The sequence below is a fragment of the Meriones unguiculatus genome, chromosome 1 (genome assembly GCF_030254825.1).
Source record: "Meriones unguiculatus strain TT.TT164.6M chromosome 1, Bangor_MerUng_6.1, whole genome shotgun sequence".
In the NCBI taxonomy this organism is placed as follows: domain Eukaryota; kingdom Metazoa; phylum Chordata; class Mammalia; order Rodentia; family Muridae; genus Meriones; species Meriones unguiculatus.
This window is the reverse complement of record NC_083349.1, coordinates 110,659,759-110,673,518: the sequence shown is the minus strand read 5'-3', so window position 1 is coordinate 110,673,518 and position 13,760 is coordinate 110,659,759. Positions and strand designations below refer to the sequence as shown.

Below are 13,760 nucleotides of genomic sequence, written 5' to 3'. Positions count from 1 at the left end.
TTGGCAAGTAGATATTCTAAAGCAAACTTCTTGATCTCTTCTAAGCAAAATTATTTGCATAGCCCAATCATTTAGTACTATTGCTGAAAACATAATCTCTTTCTTTTCCATAGCCCCACAATTCTAGATTCCCTTGCTATCTTATGCACTATTTTACACATATGTGCACACACACCACACACACACACACACACACACACACACACCACCTCTCTTACTCATTGCCCATGAGGAGGATTATTGTATATGAAGATTATATAACTATAGAATTGCTGCTAGGAATTGAGTCCAGAGCCTCATGCATTATAGACAAACACTGGACTGATCGAGCCACATCCATCACCTTCTTAGGATTTCAATACCAGACTAGAACTGAATCTAACACAGTAATGCATTGCAATCCAAGACCACACAGTCCTTATTGTGTCTGTAATATACTATGTTACTGTATTAGTAAGTGTAAGTGGTATTTTGCTACTTTTGTCTATAATATTTGGAAAGAGAATATCTATTGGGTTGGCTATAACTAATACTTTTTGAAGTATGGATGATTTATATCAAGACTGTCATAAAAATCAACCATTTTCTGTGCAGGTAAAATCATCTCTATTGACACTAGCTCCCTGAGAGCTGCTGGCAGGACTGGCTGGGAAGATTTAGTCAGGAAATGCATTTATGCTTTTTTCCAACCTCAGGGCAGAGAGCCATCTTACGCCCGACAGCTGTTTCAAGAAGGTAACACTTTTGTCTCAATTTTTTTCATTAACCTGTGTGTTGCTATTGAGAAATGTTTCTTAGAGTTCATAGCTTGATAAGTATTTTCTCCAAATTACAGCTTCTGTAATAAGTTTTAGGAAAGGAAGAAATGGGTAAGCAAAGTAACTCATGAGTGGATCCTGAAACTCAGGATGCACATCCTAAAGACTAGGATGTCATGTGGCAGTCACTCATTCATTCATTCATTCATTCAGCAGATGTGTCGAGTTCCTTACATGCATAGAGCACTATGTATATAAGGTCCAGGGATACAGTGGTGGCTAGGGAGCAGGGTTTTGCTCAGGGATGTTAGGAGAATATAGAACATCCCTAAAATCAGTGTGACCCTGATGATAACAGAAGTAGAACTATTAAAAAGTAAATTCAAATTTGATGATGATTTGAGAGAGCAAGGAATTTTTTGGTCTATCTCTTAAAGATTTCCCCCACAGGAAAACAAGTATGTCAGAGAGCATCTGGATGATAAAAGCCTCAGTACCGTTCACTTTAACTTCATGACTGATGAAGAATGTATCTTCTGACTGTGCCCTATGACATTAACTGTCAAATAGCTGCCATGTCTAGGAGGTCTGCTGAAGCACAAACCAAGTATCTCCCATGCCCACAAAAAGATTAGAAAGTTTACAGAGATTCAGAATTAAGGGATTGTTTATGTGCTATAAAATACTGTCATGGATGGTAGCCCTAGTACTCCTTTTTCAATGTGTGCTTCAGTTTAATATCTTCTATTGATTGTTAGTCCTAAAATACAGTGAAATTTTTTCATTATTCTCACACTCTTTAATTTTAACATTTTCCCCATAACATTGTGTCCTTAGTTTCCTGGTGACGTATCATTCATTACATTATAGGTTAGCTGTTTCCTAACAGGAATACTTTCTTTATAAATTGTATAAATCTCAGAGTTGTAGTTAATTCTGGAACAGAGTAGTAAGTAGTTCTTCTGAGGCCTACTAAGATCCATGCCACTCCTTAAGACAAAGAACCAAACATCTATATTATTTTTAACTTCCCCAGGTAGTTCCAAAGTACATCCTGGCTTGGAAGCCATCATAATGACAAATTCTATCTAAGTATGAACTTTGGCTTCCTCTGCATAGCAGTGCTTGACTTTTGAATAAGTTTGGGACTCAGGGCACAGCTTCCACTCATTACTTAATGTGTTTAATAGTGCATAGGTCTTTGATTTTTGTCATAATTTTCAAGGTGGACTTTCCATAGCCGAGCTGTGGAACTTAATTTTATTTGCCTATAATTTGTGTACATTTCCACTATGGTGAAATGGGCATTTATTGTCCAAACAATGAAGCTCCACACAGACAAAGGATCCATAGCTGATAAACCATTAGAAGTCCCTGTGAAGTAGGTTAATTAAAATCTAATAAATAGCCAATCTCCCAGCATGCAAAATACAATATTTATGGAACAGTGTACAGAAAAAGAATTATAACCCACTTCCTTTTCCTCATTAGGCATTTCTTAATATAATGTCCTCCTGTTTTTAAGAAAAAGAATTCCTTGATAGAAATGACTTTTTTTTTTTTCATTCAAAACTAAGATGGCCAAAGTTCATATGACTCTGGTTCTAGTGTTTTAGAAATTAAAAACAATTTGCCAAACAGCATCTCATGGATAGACTGTGTCTTCTAGTATTTTAAATAGAAGTAGCCTGGTAAGAGAGAAGTAGTCTTTGAAAACATGTTAAATAACCTGTTAAAAATACCTGCTGAATTAAAATCTCAGATAAGGGCTCGATATGTCTACAGACCTTAAAGATGATGCATACGTCTAAGAGCCATTCACCTGTCGAGGGTATTATTTACATTTACAGGTTGTTTTGTTTTCTTTTTGCTGTCTCTGTCACTTAAGTGTGAACCCAGAGAGACATGTTCGTGTTACAATGTCTGTTATCAGACAGACAAAAGATGATCATGTGTATGCATGGGGATGTAAATTAGAGTAGTCATTATAAAGGAAAATGTAGTGTTTTTTCAAAAAAATTAAGAACTATCATAGGATTTAGGAATCCCATTTCTGGGTATATAACCAAAGGGAACAAAATCAGTATAATAGAGAGATACCTATATACCACTAGCCAAGATATTGAATCGACTTATGTGCTTATCACCCCATTTTTTAATTGAATTACTTGGTTTGTTGGTGTTTAACTTTTGAGTTCTTTATATATTCTGGATATTAACCCTCTGTCAGATATAGGGTTGATGAAGATCCTTTCCCAGTCTGTTAGCTGTCGTTTTGTTCTGATGGCAGTGTCCTTTGCTTTACAGAAGCTTTTCAGTTTCATGAGGTCCCATTTATTGATTGTTGCTCTTAGAGCCTATGCTGTTGGTGTTCTCTTCAGGAAGTTGTCTCCTGTGCCAATGAGTTCCAGGCTGAAGAAAATATAATGTGTATATATGTATGTATGTATGTATGTATGTATGATATACATTGGCATACAAACATATGAAGAAATACTATTAAGCCACAAAAAGATGGCATGATGATACTCCTATGTTAAACCTGGAGATCATTACATTGAGATAAGTCAGACACAGAAAGGCAAGTACTGTATGCTCTTATGCACATAGTCTAGAAACAGCAGGACGGCGGCTATGAGTGGTGGCGGTCGTTTATAGGGATAGGAGGGGCTGTTGAGATGATGTTGCTCAAACCACAAATTAGGTCCGAGGGATAAGTCTAACAGGTCTACTGTGTGCATGATGATTACAGCTAACGACAATATATTATTCTTCAGGAATGCAGGAAGTAGACTAGCTGTTAAATATTCTCACCGTGAAAGGGATAATTGCGATTCAGTGAATGTTAATTAGCTAGATTAGCATTAATTAACCATCTACAACAAATAAGTACTTAAAGATGCCATAATGCATAGGAAAAATTAATTTTATTTCATTTGTTGACCTAAATAAATTTAAATTTAGGAGAAAAATTTGCCACTATATCCTTGATTTTGCATAAATTTTTATGGCACTTGATATTTAGACAAGAGAAAATTGTCTTCCATCTGTCATCTTTTTTCCCTTTCCAGTAATTTACTATTTGAAGATGGCAATTGCTATAAAATTTTAATGTTCATTAGCATTTTTGTCCTTAGCATAGTTTTTTGGAGTTTTTGTTGTTTTGGTTTGGTTTTGTTGTTGTTTTTGTTGTTTGTTGGTTTGGGTTTAGGAGTTGGCTTTGGATTTGGGTTTTTTGGCTACTTTTGGCCAAGACAACTGATGTTTTATTTGGGCTTGGGGGATAATTTCATCCTAGGGATTAAACCTAGAGCGTCATACTAACTAGGATAGTGCTAACCTATCCCCAGCCTTTTGTTGTTTGTTTTTTGACACAGGCTCTCCTGTAGCCCAGGTTGGTCTCAACCTCTCATGCAGCTGAGAAAGACCTTCTCAAGTGTTGGGGTCACAACAGTAGACTACCACACCAAGCTAATGAAATACTTTCAAAGGATGCTTACTGCTTCATCTTCCAGCGTCACATTTATAAACACGTTCCATTCAAGAACACGTGGGAACACTTGCTTTTGCTTAAACCAGATTGAAGCTGTGGTTCTACACTGAGACTGGGAAAAGTGGGTTTTAAAACCACCTGGGGAGCTTTCAATTCAGAGAAAGCTGATGCAAGTGGAAATAGCTTGTAGAAGATTTGTAGGTTCTGTTCAGTTCAGGCCAGAACTTTAAAGGAAAATGGAGATGAGGACGCTTCCCAGTGTCCTGAATGAGATGGATGCAAGTGGCAGTTGTCAAGTCAGATTTTCAGGCACCAGACTGCCAAGTGAGTCTGTAGCATAAGATGCTTTCTTACAGAGAAATTTGGAAAATATAAAGCTAGGTTTCACAAGGTTTTAACATCTATAACTAGGAAATGATTTTGTGCTTAATTGGGTTGGGTAGATGTTCTGTGCTCCTGTCTTACGAGATTCATGACATAGTTAAGGTATTTTAAGTTCCCAGGAGTTCTACAGTAATGGGGCCTTTTAAACTCAGGGTACTTATTTTTTTCAGAGTGTTTTTTTTCTTATAGCACATCCATTAGCAGAGTGCAGTATAGGAAGTGCTGATGTATATGTATGTATGTATGTATAATTGATTGATAGTGGGTGGGTGGATGAATGGATGAATCATCCTACAAAGTAGTTTTATGGAAGTTTTGTTTATCTTTATAGTTCTGTAATAGGTCATAATTTCTTATCTTTTAAATGTCCCTGATGTATAATTACATGAAAAAGTAGGCTAAGAAAGTATAGCATATATATAGTATAATCTCACTCATATATGTCTTTCCAATTCTATATTAATAAAATGTTAATTTTATCTCAGTGATAGAGCTACAAATAACTTTATCTTATTCGTTGTTCATCTACCCTAACTTTATACTATAAAATAAAGCACTAGGAAATGGTAACTCATACCTGTAATTCTAGAATACAAGAGACTAAGGAAAGAGGCAGGAAGATCTCTGTGGATTTGTGGCTAGCGTAGTCTACAAAGTGAGTCCAGGACAGACAAGACTATACAGAGAAACCCTTCCTTCAAAACAAAACAAAACACACAGAGAGAGACACTAAGCAAAGAGGATTATCATGAGTTTGAGGCCAACCTGGGCTACATAGTTAGTTCCAGGCTTGCCTGGGCTATATAGTTAGTTTCACTCTTGCCTGAGCTACAGAGATCCTGTCTCAAAAAAAAAAAAAAAAAAAAATGTGTGTTGTGTGATTGAGCATGTGTGTGCATGTGTTGCTATAAAACATTAATAGCCTACATTATTTGAGATTTATGTAGTTAATATCAAGGTTCATGTGACCAAAAATCTTTTTTCTTTTAAACATTATTGAAAATATTTAAAATATTAACTTACTTGCCTCCTGTAAAAATTTTGAGTACCTGAACAGGATTTATTCATTGATAATTTAAAAACCTTAGAATATTCAGGAGGAGGAAAGAAAATGAACATTTATCTACGAGTAATTTTTTTTTCTTTACCTAATAGCAGTTTTGGGTTTTGGCTTTGGTATGTTTTTTTTTCATTGCTGTTGTTTAGTTCTCTTTCCTCTTCTTTTGTCTTTATTCTTTTTCTGGGAAACACTAACTAGGACAGGTGCTGCCTACACACTTCCTACCTGTCCAGTTAGTTGGCATTGGTAAAGCAGGCCTGGTGCAGGTCATTTCAGTGCCTAATTAGGAAGGATCGCACACTTAAATAGCTGTACTTTTACAGTTGCTCCGACCAACGAAGTATTAATATATTTTAATTTTGTTTTTGTTTTTGTTTTTGCTTGGTTGAGGCCTTTTCTAAGAAGAAATGAAACAAAGCAAAGACAACTGTCAAGTTAAAGAGTTAGCAGAAGACTTTCCAGATGTTATCAATACTCCTTTAGCTCTAGCCCTTCCTGCTAAATGTTTGAAGTATTTAGAAATAGACACACAAGTTAAGAATTAGGCTGGAAAAAAAAAAAAAAAAGAATTAGGCTGGGATTTATCACACACCTGGGTATGTGTAACGTAGCACTCAGGAGGCTGAGGAAGGAGGAGAGAGGGTTTGAGGCCAGTTTGAGCTAAGTAGTAAGGTCCTGTCTCAGAACAAATTTAAAAAAAAAAAAATGAAGCCAGAGACCAAAATATTTGCTGAATAGCTGGCAAAAATTTATTAGAAACAATGCCAGGAGACCTGGGATGAAAATGGAATTCCAAACCTAACCTTGAAATCCACCTAAAAGGAAGTTGTGGATACAGAATAAATGTTTATTCCACATCTGTAGCAAGTTATAGCTACCTTGCCTTTAATCCAAAATATCAGTAGTGTAATACACACCCTGGAAGGCATCCACATAAAAGTTGTTTAAGTTGACTAAGTGGATGTGATTTGGGCCATTTGCTCTAGAAACTGCTCTTTTACTGGACATGCAGGAATTAGTCATTCAAACCCTGCTATATACAGTGCCCACACTAGATACTACCTCATGACATCACCAGATCCATTTTGTGGTAAACAAACTGGCAGTGGGCAATGTCAGAAGGTCATGCATGAGTCTGACTCCTTTCCTTGTTCATTTACTTCCTGTTTACCATCTGCACATTTGAACAAGCAGTATCAGAACTCTAGTTAACTAGAGTCATATTTGCATTAGTTATGTTTTAAGAACTAGGGGTTTTATAGCTCAAAGTTAGAGTGCTTGCTCAGCATGTTTGAAGTCTGAACTGGATCCCCATTACTGGGGAGAAAAGAAAGGAAGTTTTGCTCTATCATATAGTTACCTTTTTTTCATGTTTCAAAGAATACTTTCAATGGATTATAATCCATACATTATCTTCTTTAATAACCTAACTTTAAAACTTTAAGTTTTGAACTTAAACAGAAGTTTAATTTAGTACTTAAATTTTTTTTTAAATTTCAATTTTTTTTTTACAAATTTAGCTATAATCTCACAAGTTAATGCAGCATAATTAACCAAAAATTCTGTTTCTATAATCCATATTAAAGACCCTAAGGTTCCCGTGTTACCCCAAGTTTCCGGTTGTTTCTCATTTACAATTGATGATCAATAAGGAATTTCCTCTCAATTAATTTCCTGTATAAAATTAAGTCTTTATTCCTATAAGAATAAAAAACATAAATTGAACTGGAGAGATGGCTCAGTGGTTAAGAGCACTGTCTGCTCTTCCAAAGGACCAGGGTTCAATTCCCAGCACCCACATGGCAGCTCATAACTGTCTGTAACCCCAATTCCAAGGGATGACACTTTCATACTAAATAAAATGAAATAAAATAACTTATTTTTAAAAAAATATAAATTGAGGGATAAGTGTTTGGAAACGTAACTAAAACTGAAATCTGTTCTTTAGAAAGAGTTACCACATCCAATCACATACCTGTATTAACCTAGTTACATAAACTTTAGACTGAAGATCAATCAGCCAGCACTCCCTTACAGGTTGGCTTTATGGCAGAGCGTAGTATAAAGGTCAGTGGAGACTAGAAAACAAGGCAGGTAGAACATCAGCCGTATACTAGCTAATGAAGAATGGTTTGAAAAAAGGCACTTGGAAGGACATTTAGGAGGAAGGAATAATGTTGAAAATGAAAGAAGTCAGTATTATAGCCACCTGTTCATGTGGGTATCAGGGACTAACTGTGGGTAATGTGACTGAGAAAGTGAATTTTACATTAGCTCCAATTTCAAATGAACATTTATAGGCTAGTGATACTGTGTTGAGCAGTGCAGCTTTGTAAAGTAGTTAGTGTTTCTCATGTAATGAGAAGCTCTAGAAAATGAACAAGATAAATGTGTAAAATGGAGTAAGTAAAACCATGTAAGATTTGGTTTCTATCTTCTCAGCCCTTTAGAGTCTTGATAATTTATTGTATATTGCCACTTTTCTGTTGAAGTTCTGATTTTCTAAATATATTATTCAAAGATATAAACAGTTTGGATTATTAACATAATTTTAGGACTGACTGTAGCCAAAATTTTTCTTATACTCTCCCACAGAAATTATCAGTATCCATTAAAGATTCTTTTGATCCTTTATTATCTTATTAAATACTGAGGTTCTCCAGGCACTGCATGTGGCAAACATGGCAGTGACTTGGATGAAAGTGCAGAGTGTCTGTACTTAGGCAGATTTATCATCCTTCTGACCTACAACAGACTCCACCTCCTCAGCTAGAGCTAGACACTCGAGATAAAAAAGAATATGTCCTCTCTTATCTTGAGTAGCATGGAGTTTGAAAAATATTAATCGGTTGTTTTCAATCTCTCCTATGTGATATTTAAGCTGTAATTGAGCAGGCATGCTGGCACAGGTTTTTTTGCATGGTACTTAGCAGGCTTAAGCAAGAAAAATATAAGTTTGAGGCTAACCTGGGCTATAGGGCAAATTCTGGGCTAGCCTGGACAATATACAGAGACTTCATCTCAGAAAATAAAATGTCTTCAAAACATTTCTTACAAGCTAAACTTTAACAGGAATTTGTGATAGTAGTTTTCATACTTCAGTGAATTTGATCTTTTTTTAGTCTTTCTATTGCCAAGTCTAGTAAGCCTTAACATAGAATTTTATGGTGTTACTAAAACATCAATGACATTTCAGTCCTTCAACCTTGGATAATCTCTACGTATTTCACAAGCACTTACCTCAGTGGTTAGAGTCTTGCCTACTGTTAAGATGAAAATTAAGTGATACTGTTTCTAAAGCAATTTAACTGGCAGCCCAGGTTTTGTTACTTACTAGTAATCATTGGTTTTATCTTAATTTGCTTATTAAGCTTCATAAATTATGTTAGAAATAATATAGATATATATAATAATTTGTCAGATGGGACCTGAGGGATTCACTTTCCTCAGTAAATAAAGAATTCTGTAAACCACTTAAAACAGAAAGGGTGAGTTTTATGGTATATGAATTATATATCAGTAGAGCTATAATTTAAACCATCAGCCAGCCAAAGATAATAAAAGAAAACTTGTTAAAGATACACTGAAGGCAAAAGGCAGAAAAGTACTTCTAGTATTTTGAGTGGAGACTTAATAAATTTGAATAACTTTCCCATTACAGAGAAAGATTTAAGATTTTACTAGGTTGATGTTTGTCACAGGCCTAATTTATGTCAGGAGGCAGCCATTCAAATTAGACTGTTAAAACCTGTCAAGTGGTGTATTTTAACTGGGATCCCCTTTCCCCAAATCTCTGAACTGTTCTTTGAGTCAGAGCAGACAGCAATTGGGAGGGCATTTTCAGTGAAGTTCTTGGTAGACATTAAACCTGGTAATTCTCCTTTACCCAGCGTTCAAGTGTCAGAATTTTAACTAGGTTTTTCTTTTGTTTGAAACAGTGATGACTCGTGGCACTGCCTCCAGCCCATCCTATAGATTCATATTGAATGATGGGACAATGCTTAGCGCCCACACCAAGTGTAAACTTTGCTACCCTCAAAGTCCTGACATGCAGCCTTTCATCATGGGGATTCATATCATCGACAGGTACTATTTATTTGGAGAGAAATTCTAAGTTAGCCTAAGAATAGTATGATGAGTATATCCATAATTAATATTAACTAGTAGTATATCCACACTGGATTTTACAGTTTTGTTACCAAATAGCTTTGTTGTTCATAAAAAAGATAGGAAAGGTGGGACTGAAAAAAATTATTTTTTAGGTGGTAAAACAAAATGGTACCTAAAATTTACAACATTCTACATAAGCACTTACAGCCTCAGAAGAGACCTCAGAGTTTATAGCGTTGTTATTTTATTTTTAATGGTACTTTATTAGTACATTTATGGCCCTTGAGTTCATGTTGACAGTTTATTGTAGAAGCTTTACTCATTAAGCTCTTGACTTGAAGTCTTTCAATATTGCTTCTAATTTGTTCCCTACCTCTAAGTAAGGTACTAATATACATAGAAAATTCATGAAATTATTCTTTTATGCTATTATTTGTTGAAAAGCCCTAAGTTATGTCTGTAAAACTTAACATTAAAAACAAAGACATTTCCCCTCACTTCATCTTTTTTCCATCTGATGTTTTGCATATTGGAACATGGTAATACCAGTCACAAATCTGTTGTCATAGTTACACATTTGAGTAAAGAGCTCCATAAAACCTGAATTCAGTATTCTGACTTTTTCTAGTTTTAGTTGAAATTTTTCTTGTGAGTGGAATTAGCACAGTTCTTTTTTCATATTGTGATTTATCTTTCAAAACATCTGCTATGTCTGCATATCACCCTTTTTAATTTTTGCATCAGTGAAACAGTATTTTCCTTACCCAGTCTTCCTCTTTGGAGTTGAAATACTTAAAAGCTATAACAGGGGAATCATAAATAAAGTGCTTTCTAAATAAAGGTGTGGAGAGTTTCTCTTTCAAATTAAATTATTACCGCAATAATAATTGTTTATATTAATTTTAGAAAAGTTTATTAGTGTATCTAGTCTATATTTTCCCAACACCAAGAGAGATTTCTTTTTCACACCACTGAAACTGTCAATGATTTAAGAGTCTGTAGGTGCCATTTCCTAGGAAGTGGTGCTGCCCTTTCACAGTGGTAATGGCAGGTCCCTGGTTTCCTTAATTTAGGGTGATACAGAAACTCTCTACTTGATAGTTTGGAACATTAATGAGGCTAATGGCCTTTCTTATAATATCATCATGAAAATATAATAAAAACAAATTAAAATGATTGAATAATAATGTGTTTTTCTCCCCTAGGGAGCACAGTGGGCTTTCTCCTCAAGATGACACTAACTCTGGAATGTCAATCCCCCGAATAAACCCCTCAGTCAATCCTGGTATCTCTCCAGCCCATGGTGTTACCCGCTCACCCACATTGCCACCGTCCAACAACAACATAGTCTCTGCCAGAGTAAACCGCCAACAGAGCTCAGACCTTAACAGCGGCAGCAGCCATAGCAATCCTAGCAACAACCAAGGGAATTTTGGATGTTCACCTGGAAATCAGATTGTAGCCAGTGTTGCCTTAAACCAGGGACAGGCCGGTTCCCAGAGCAGTAATCCGTCCTTAAACCTCAATAATTCTCCTATGGAAGGTACAGGAATTTCCCTTGCACAGTTCATGTCTCCAAGGAGACAGGCTAATTCTGGCTTGGCAACAAGGGCCAGAATGTCAAACAATTCATTTCCTCCAAATATTCCAACATTAAGCTCCCCAGTTGGCATTGCTAGTGGTGCCTGTAATAATAATAACCGATCCTATTCAAATATCCCAGTAACATCTTTACAAGGTATGAATGAAGGACCCAATAACTCTGTTGGCTTCTCTGCCGGTTCTCCAGTCCTTAGGCAGATGAGCTCACAGAATTCACCTAGCAGATTAAGTATGCAACCAGCAAAAGCTGAGTCCAAAGATAACAAAGAGATTGCATCCATTTTAAATGAAATGATTCAGTCTGACAACAGCACTAACGATGGCAAACCCCTGGACTCAGGACTTCTGCACAACAATGATAGACTCTCAGATGGAGACAGTAAATACTCTCAAACTAGCCACAAACTAGTACAGCTGTTGACGACAACTGCAGAACAGCAGTTAAGGCATGCTGATATAGACACAAGCTGCAAAGATGTACTCTCTTGCACCGGCCCTTCCAGCTCTGCCTCCGCTAACCCTTCTGGAGGTACTTGCCCCTCTTCCCACAGCTCTCTGACTGAGCGGCATAAAATCCTGCACCGCCTTTTACAGGAGGGCAGCCCCTCAGACATCACCACTTTGTCTGTGGAACCCGAGAAGAAGGACAGTGTGTCAGCTTCTGCCACTGTATCAGTGCCTGGACAAACCCAGGGGAATGCCAGCATAAAACTGGAACTGGATGCTTCAAAGAAAAAAGAGACGAAGGACCATCAGCTCCTGCGATACCTTCTAGACAAAGATGAGAAAGACTTAAGATCAACTCCAAACCTGAGCCTCGATGATGTAAAGGTCAAAGTGGAAAAGAAAGAGCAGATGGATCCTTGTAACACAAACCCAACCCCAATGACCAAACCCGCTCCTGAGGAAGTCAAATTGGAGTCCCAGAGCCAGGTGAGTGTCTCCCTGCTTCAGAGCTGGCATTTCTTGTTTCTTCTGTTCTGACTTTTCTGCCCCGCTGTGGACCTGAATGGACTCTATTTTGTCTTCTCTTTGCAGCACTTAGGAGTTAGTCCAAAGCAGTGGCTCTCAACTTAAGGGTCGCATACCAGATATCCTGCTTATCAGATATTTATATTACAATTCATAACAGTAGAAAAATTATAGTTACAGAGTAGCAATGGAAATAATTTTAGATGGGGGTGACCAGGACATGAGGAACTGTATTTTAAAGGGTTGCAGCACTGGGAGGGTTGAGAACCACTGGATTAGAGGTTGAAAAACGGAGTGCGCTCAGACATTCCTTCTAAAATTCTAGAGGCTACAGCGGTCATGTGGCATTTTTAAATTATGACTGTTCTTCCTTCCTTCTCCTCTTTCTTTCTACTGTTTTTCTGTAGAATCAGAGTTCACATCCTGAGACTGTTTTTGGTATTATCAATCTTTTAATTTACGCCATTCTAGGATATATGTGTGGTAATTATAGAATCTGACTATGTAGACAAGGCTAGCCTTAAACTCACAGAGATCCCTCTACCTCCTGATTGTTGGGATTAAAGGCTGTGCCCCCACATGCAGCATCTTAGGACATTTTAAAATATTCCTTTCCTCATCTTCTCCCAACCTCATATATTAAACCCCATTCTGAAACGGAATCCAGGACTGTATGCATTTTAAAAGTTCTCCAAAGGACTCTGGGTAACATCTAATCTGAGGAACCTCTGATATAAATATGAGAGAAATGTGAGGATGTAGGTCAGGTCACCTGGCAAAGGCATTTTTCTAAGGCCTCTTTCCCTGTCCTCTGCTTCTGGGCGTCTTCAGGAGAAGACAGAAACCTAGATACTCTGGGTAGCAGATTGTTGCCTTTACATGGCATGTCCTGTGACAGAAGTAAATGAGAAGAAGCCAGTCATGAGCCTTAGAGACATCTATGTTTAGATGTTGTGGAGCTGCTATGAACTAAGCAGATTTGTTTATTGACTAACTGCTTATCAACTATGACAGGATTTCAGGAAAAGACAGACCTTTCCTTCTAAGAGCTTTCACGTCATGTGGAGGTGGAAAGTCCTTCACCCTTGGATGACACTACATTCACAGTGCAGTTTGCTCACACTCTCCATTGTGAGACAAGGACCACACTTAGTATGCCAAGGCCCTTGAGTTTCTTGAAGCAGCTTGGTTTTTTGCACCCTGTCTCTTTGAGCATCTCTCTTCTTTAACATATTCTATGCTTGGGAAGGCCTTTAATTTCCCTGGGCTGAGCCACAACCCTCTCTGTATTTTGAGTGTTTATATTCTTTGTAGATAAAGTTGTGTCTCATGTTTTTAGTACAATAAAACTAACATTTTGTAAGCAGAAAAACAGCTTTAA

At 36.9% G+C, this 13,760-nt stretch overlaps 1 protein-coding gene across 10 annotated transcripts in view; it reads left to right on the top strand.

Annotated features, from left to right (window-relative positions):
• Ncoa1 (nuclear receptor coactivator 1) overlaps positions 1 to 13,760 on the top strand; it is a 212,872-nt gene that overhangs the window by 153,962 nt on the left and 45,150 nt on the right. For all 10 annotated transcript variants that reach the window (XM_060365339.1, XM_060365318.1, XM_060365359.1 and 7 more), the window contains 3 exons: positions 595 to 735; positions 9,634 to 9,781; positions 11,011 to 12,340. In XM_060365339.1, coding sequence (XP_060221322.1) covers positions 595 to 735; positions 9,634 to 9,781; positions 11,011 to 12,340 — 1,619 coding nt within the window. The remainder of the gene's footprint in view (positions 1 to 594; positions 736 to 9,633; positions 9,782 to 11,010; positions 12,341 to 13,760) is intronic.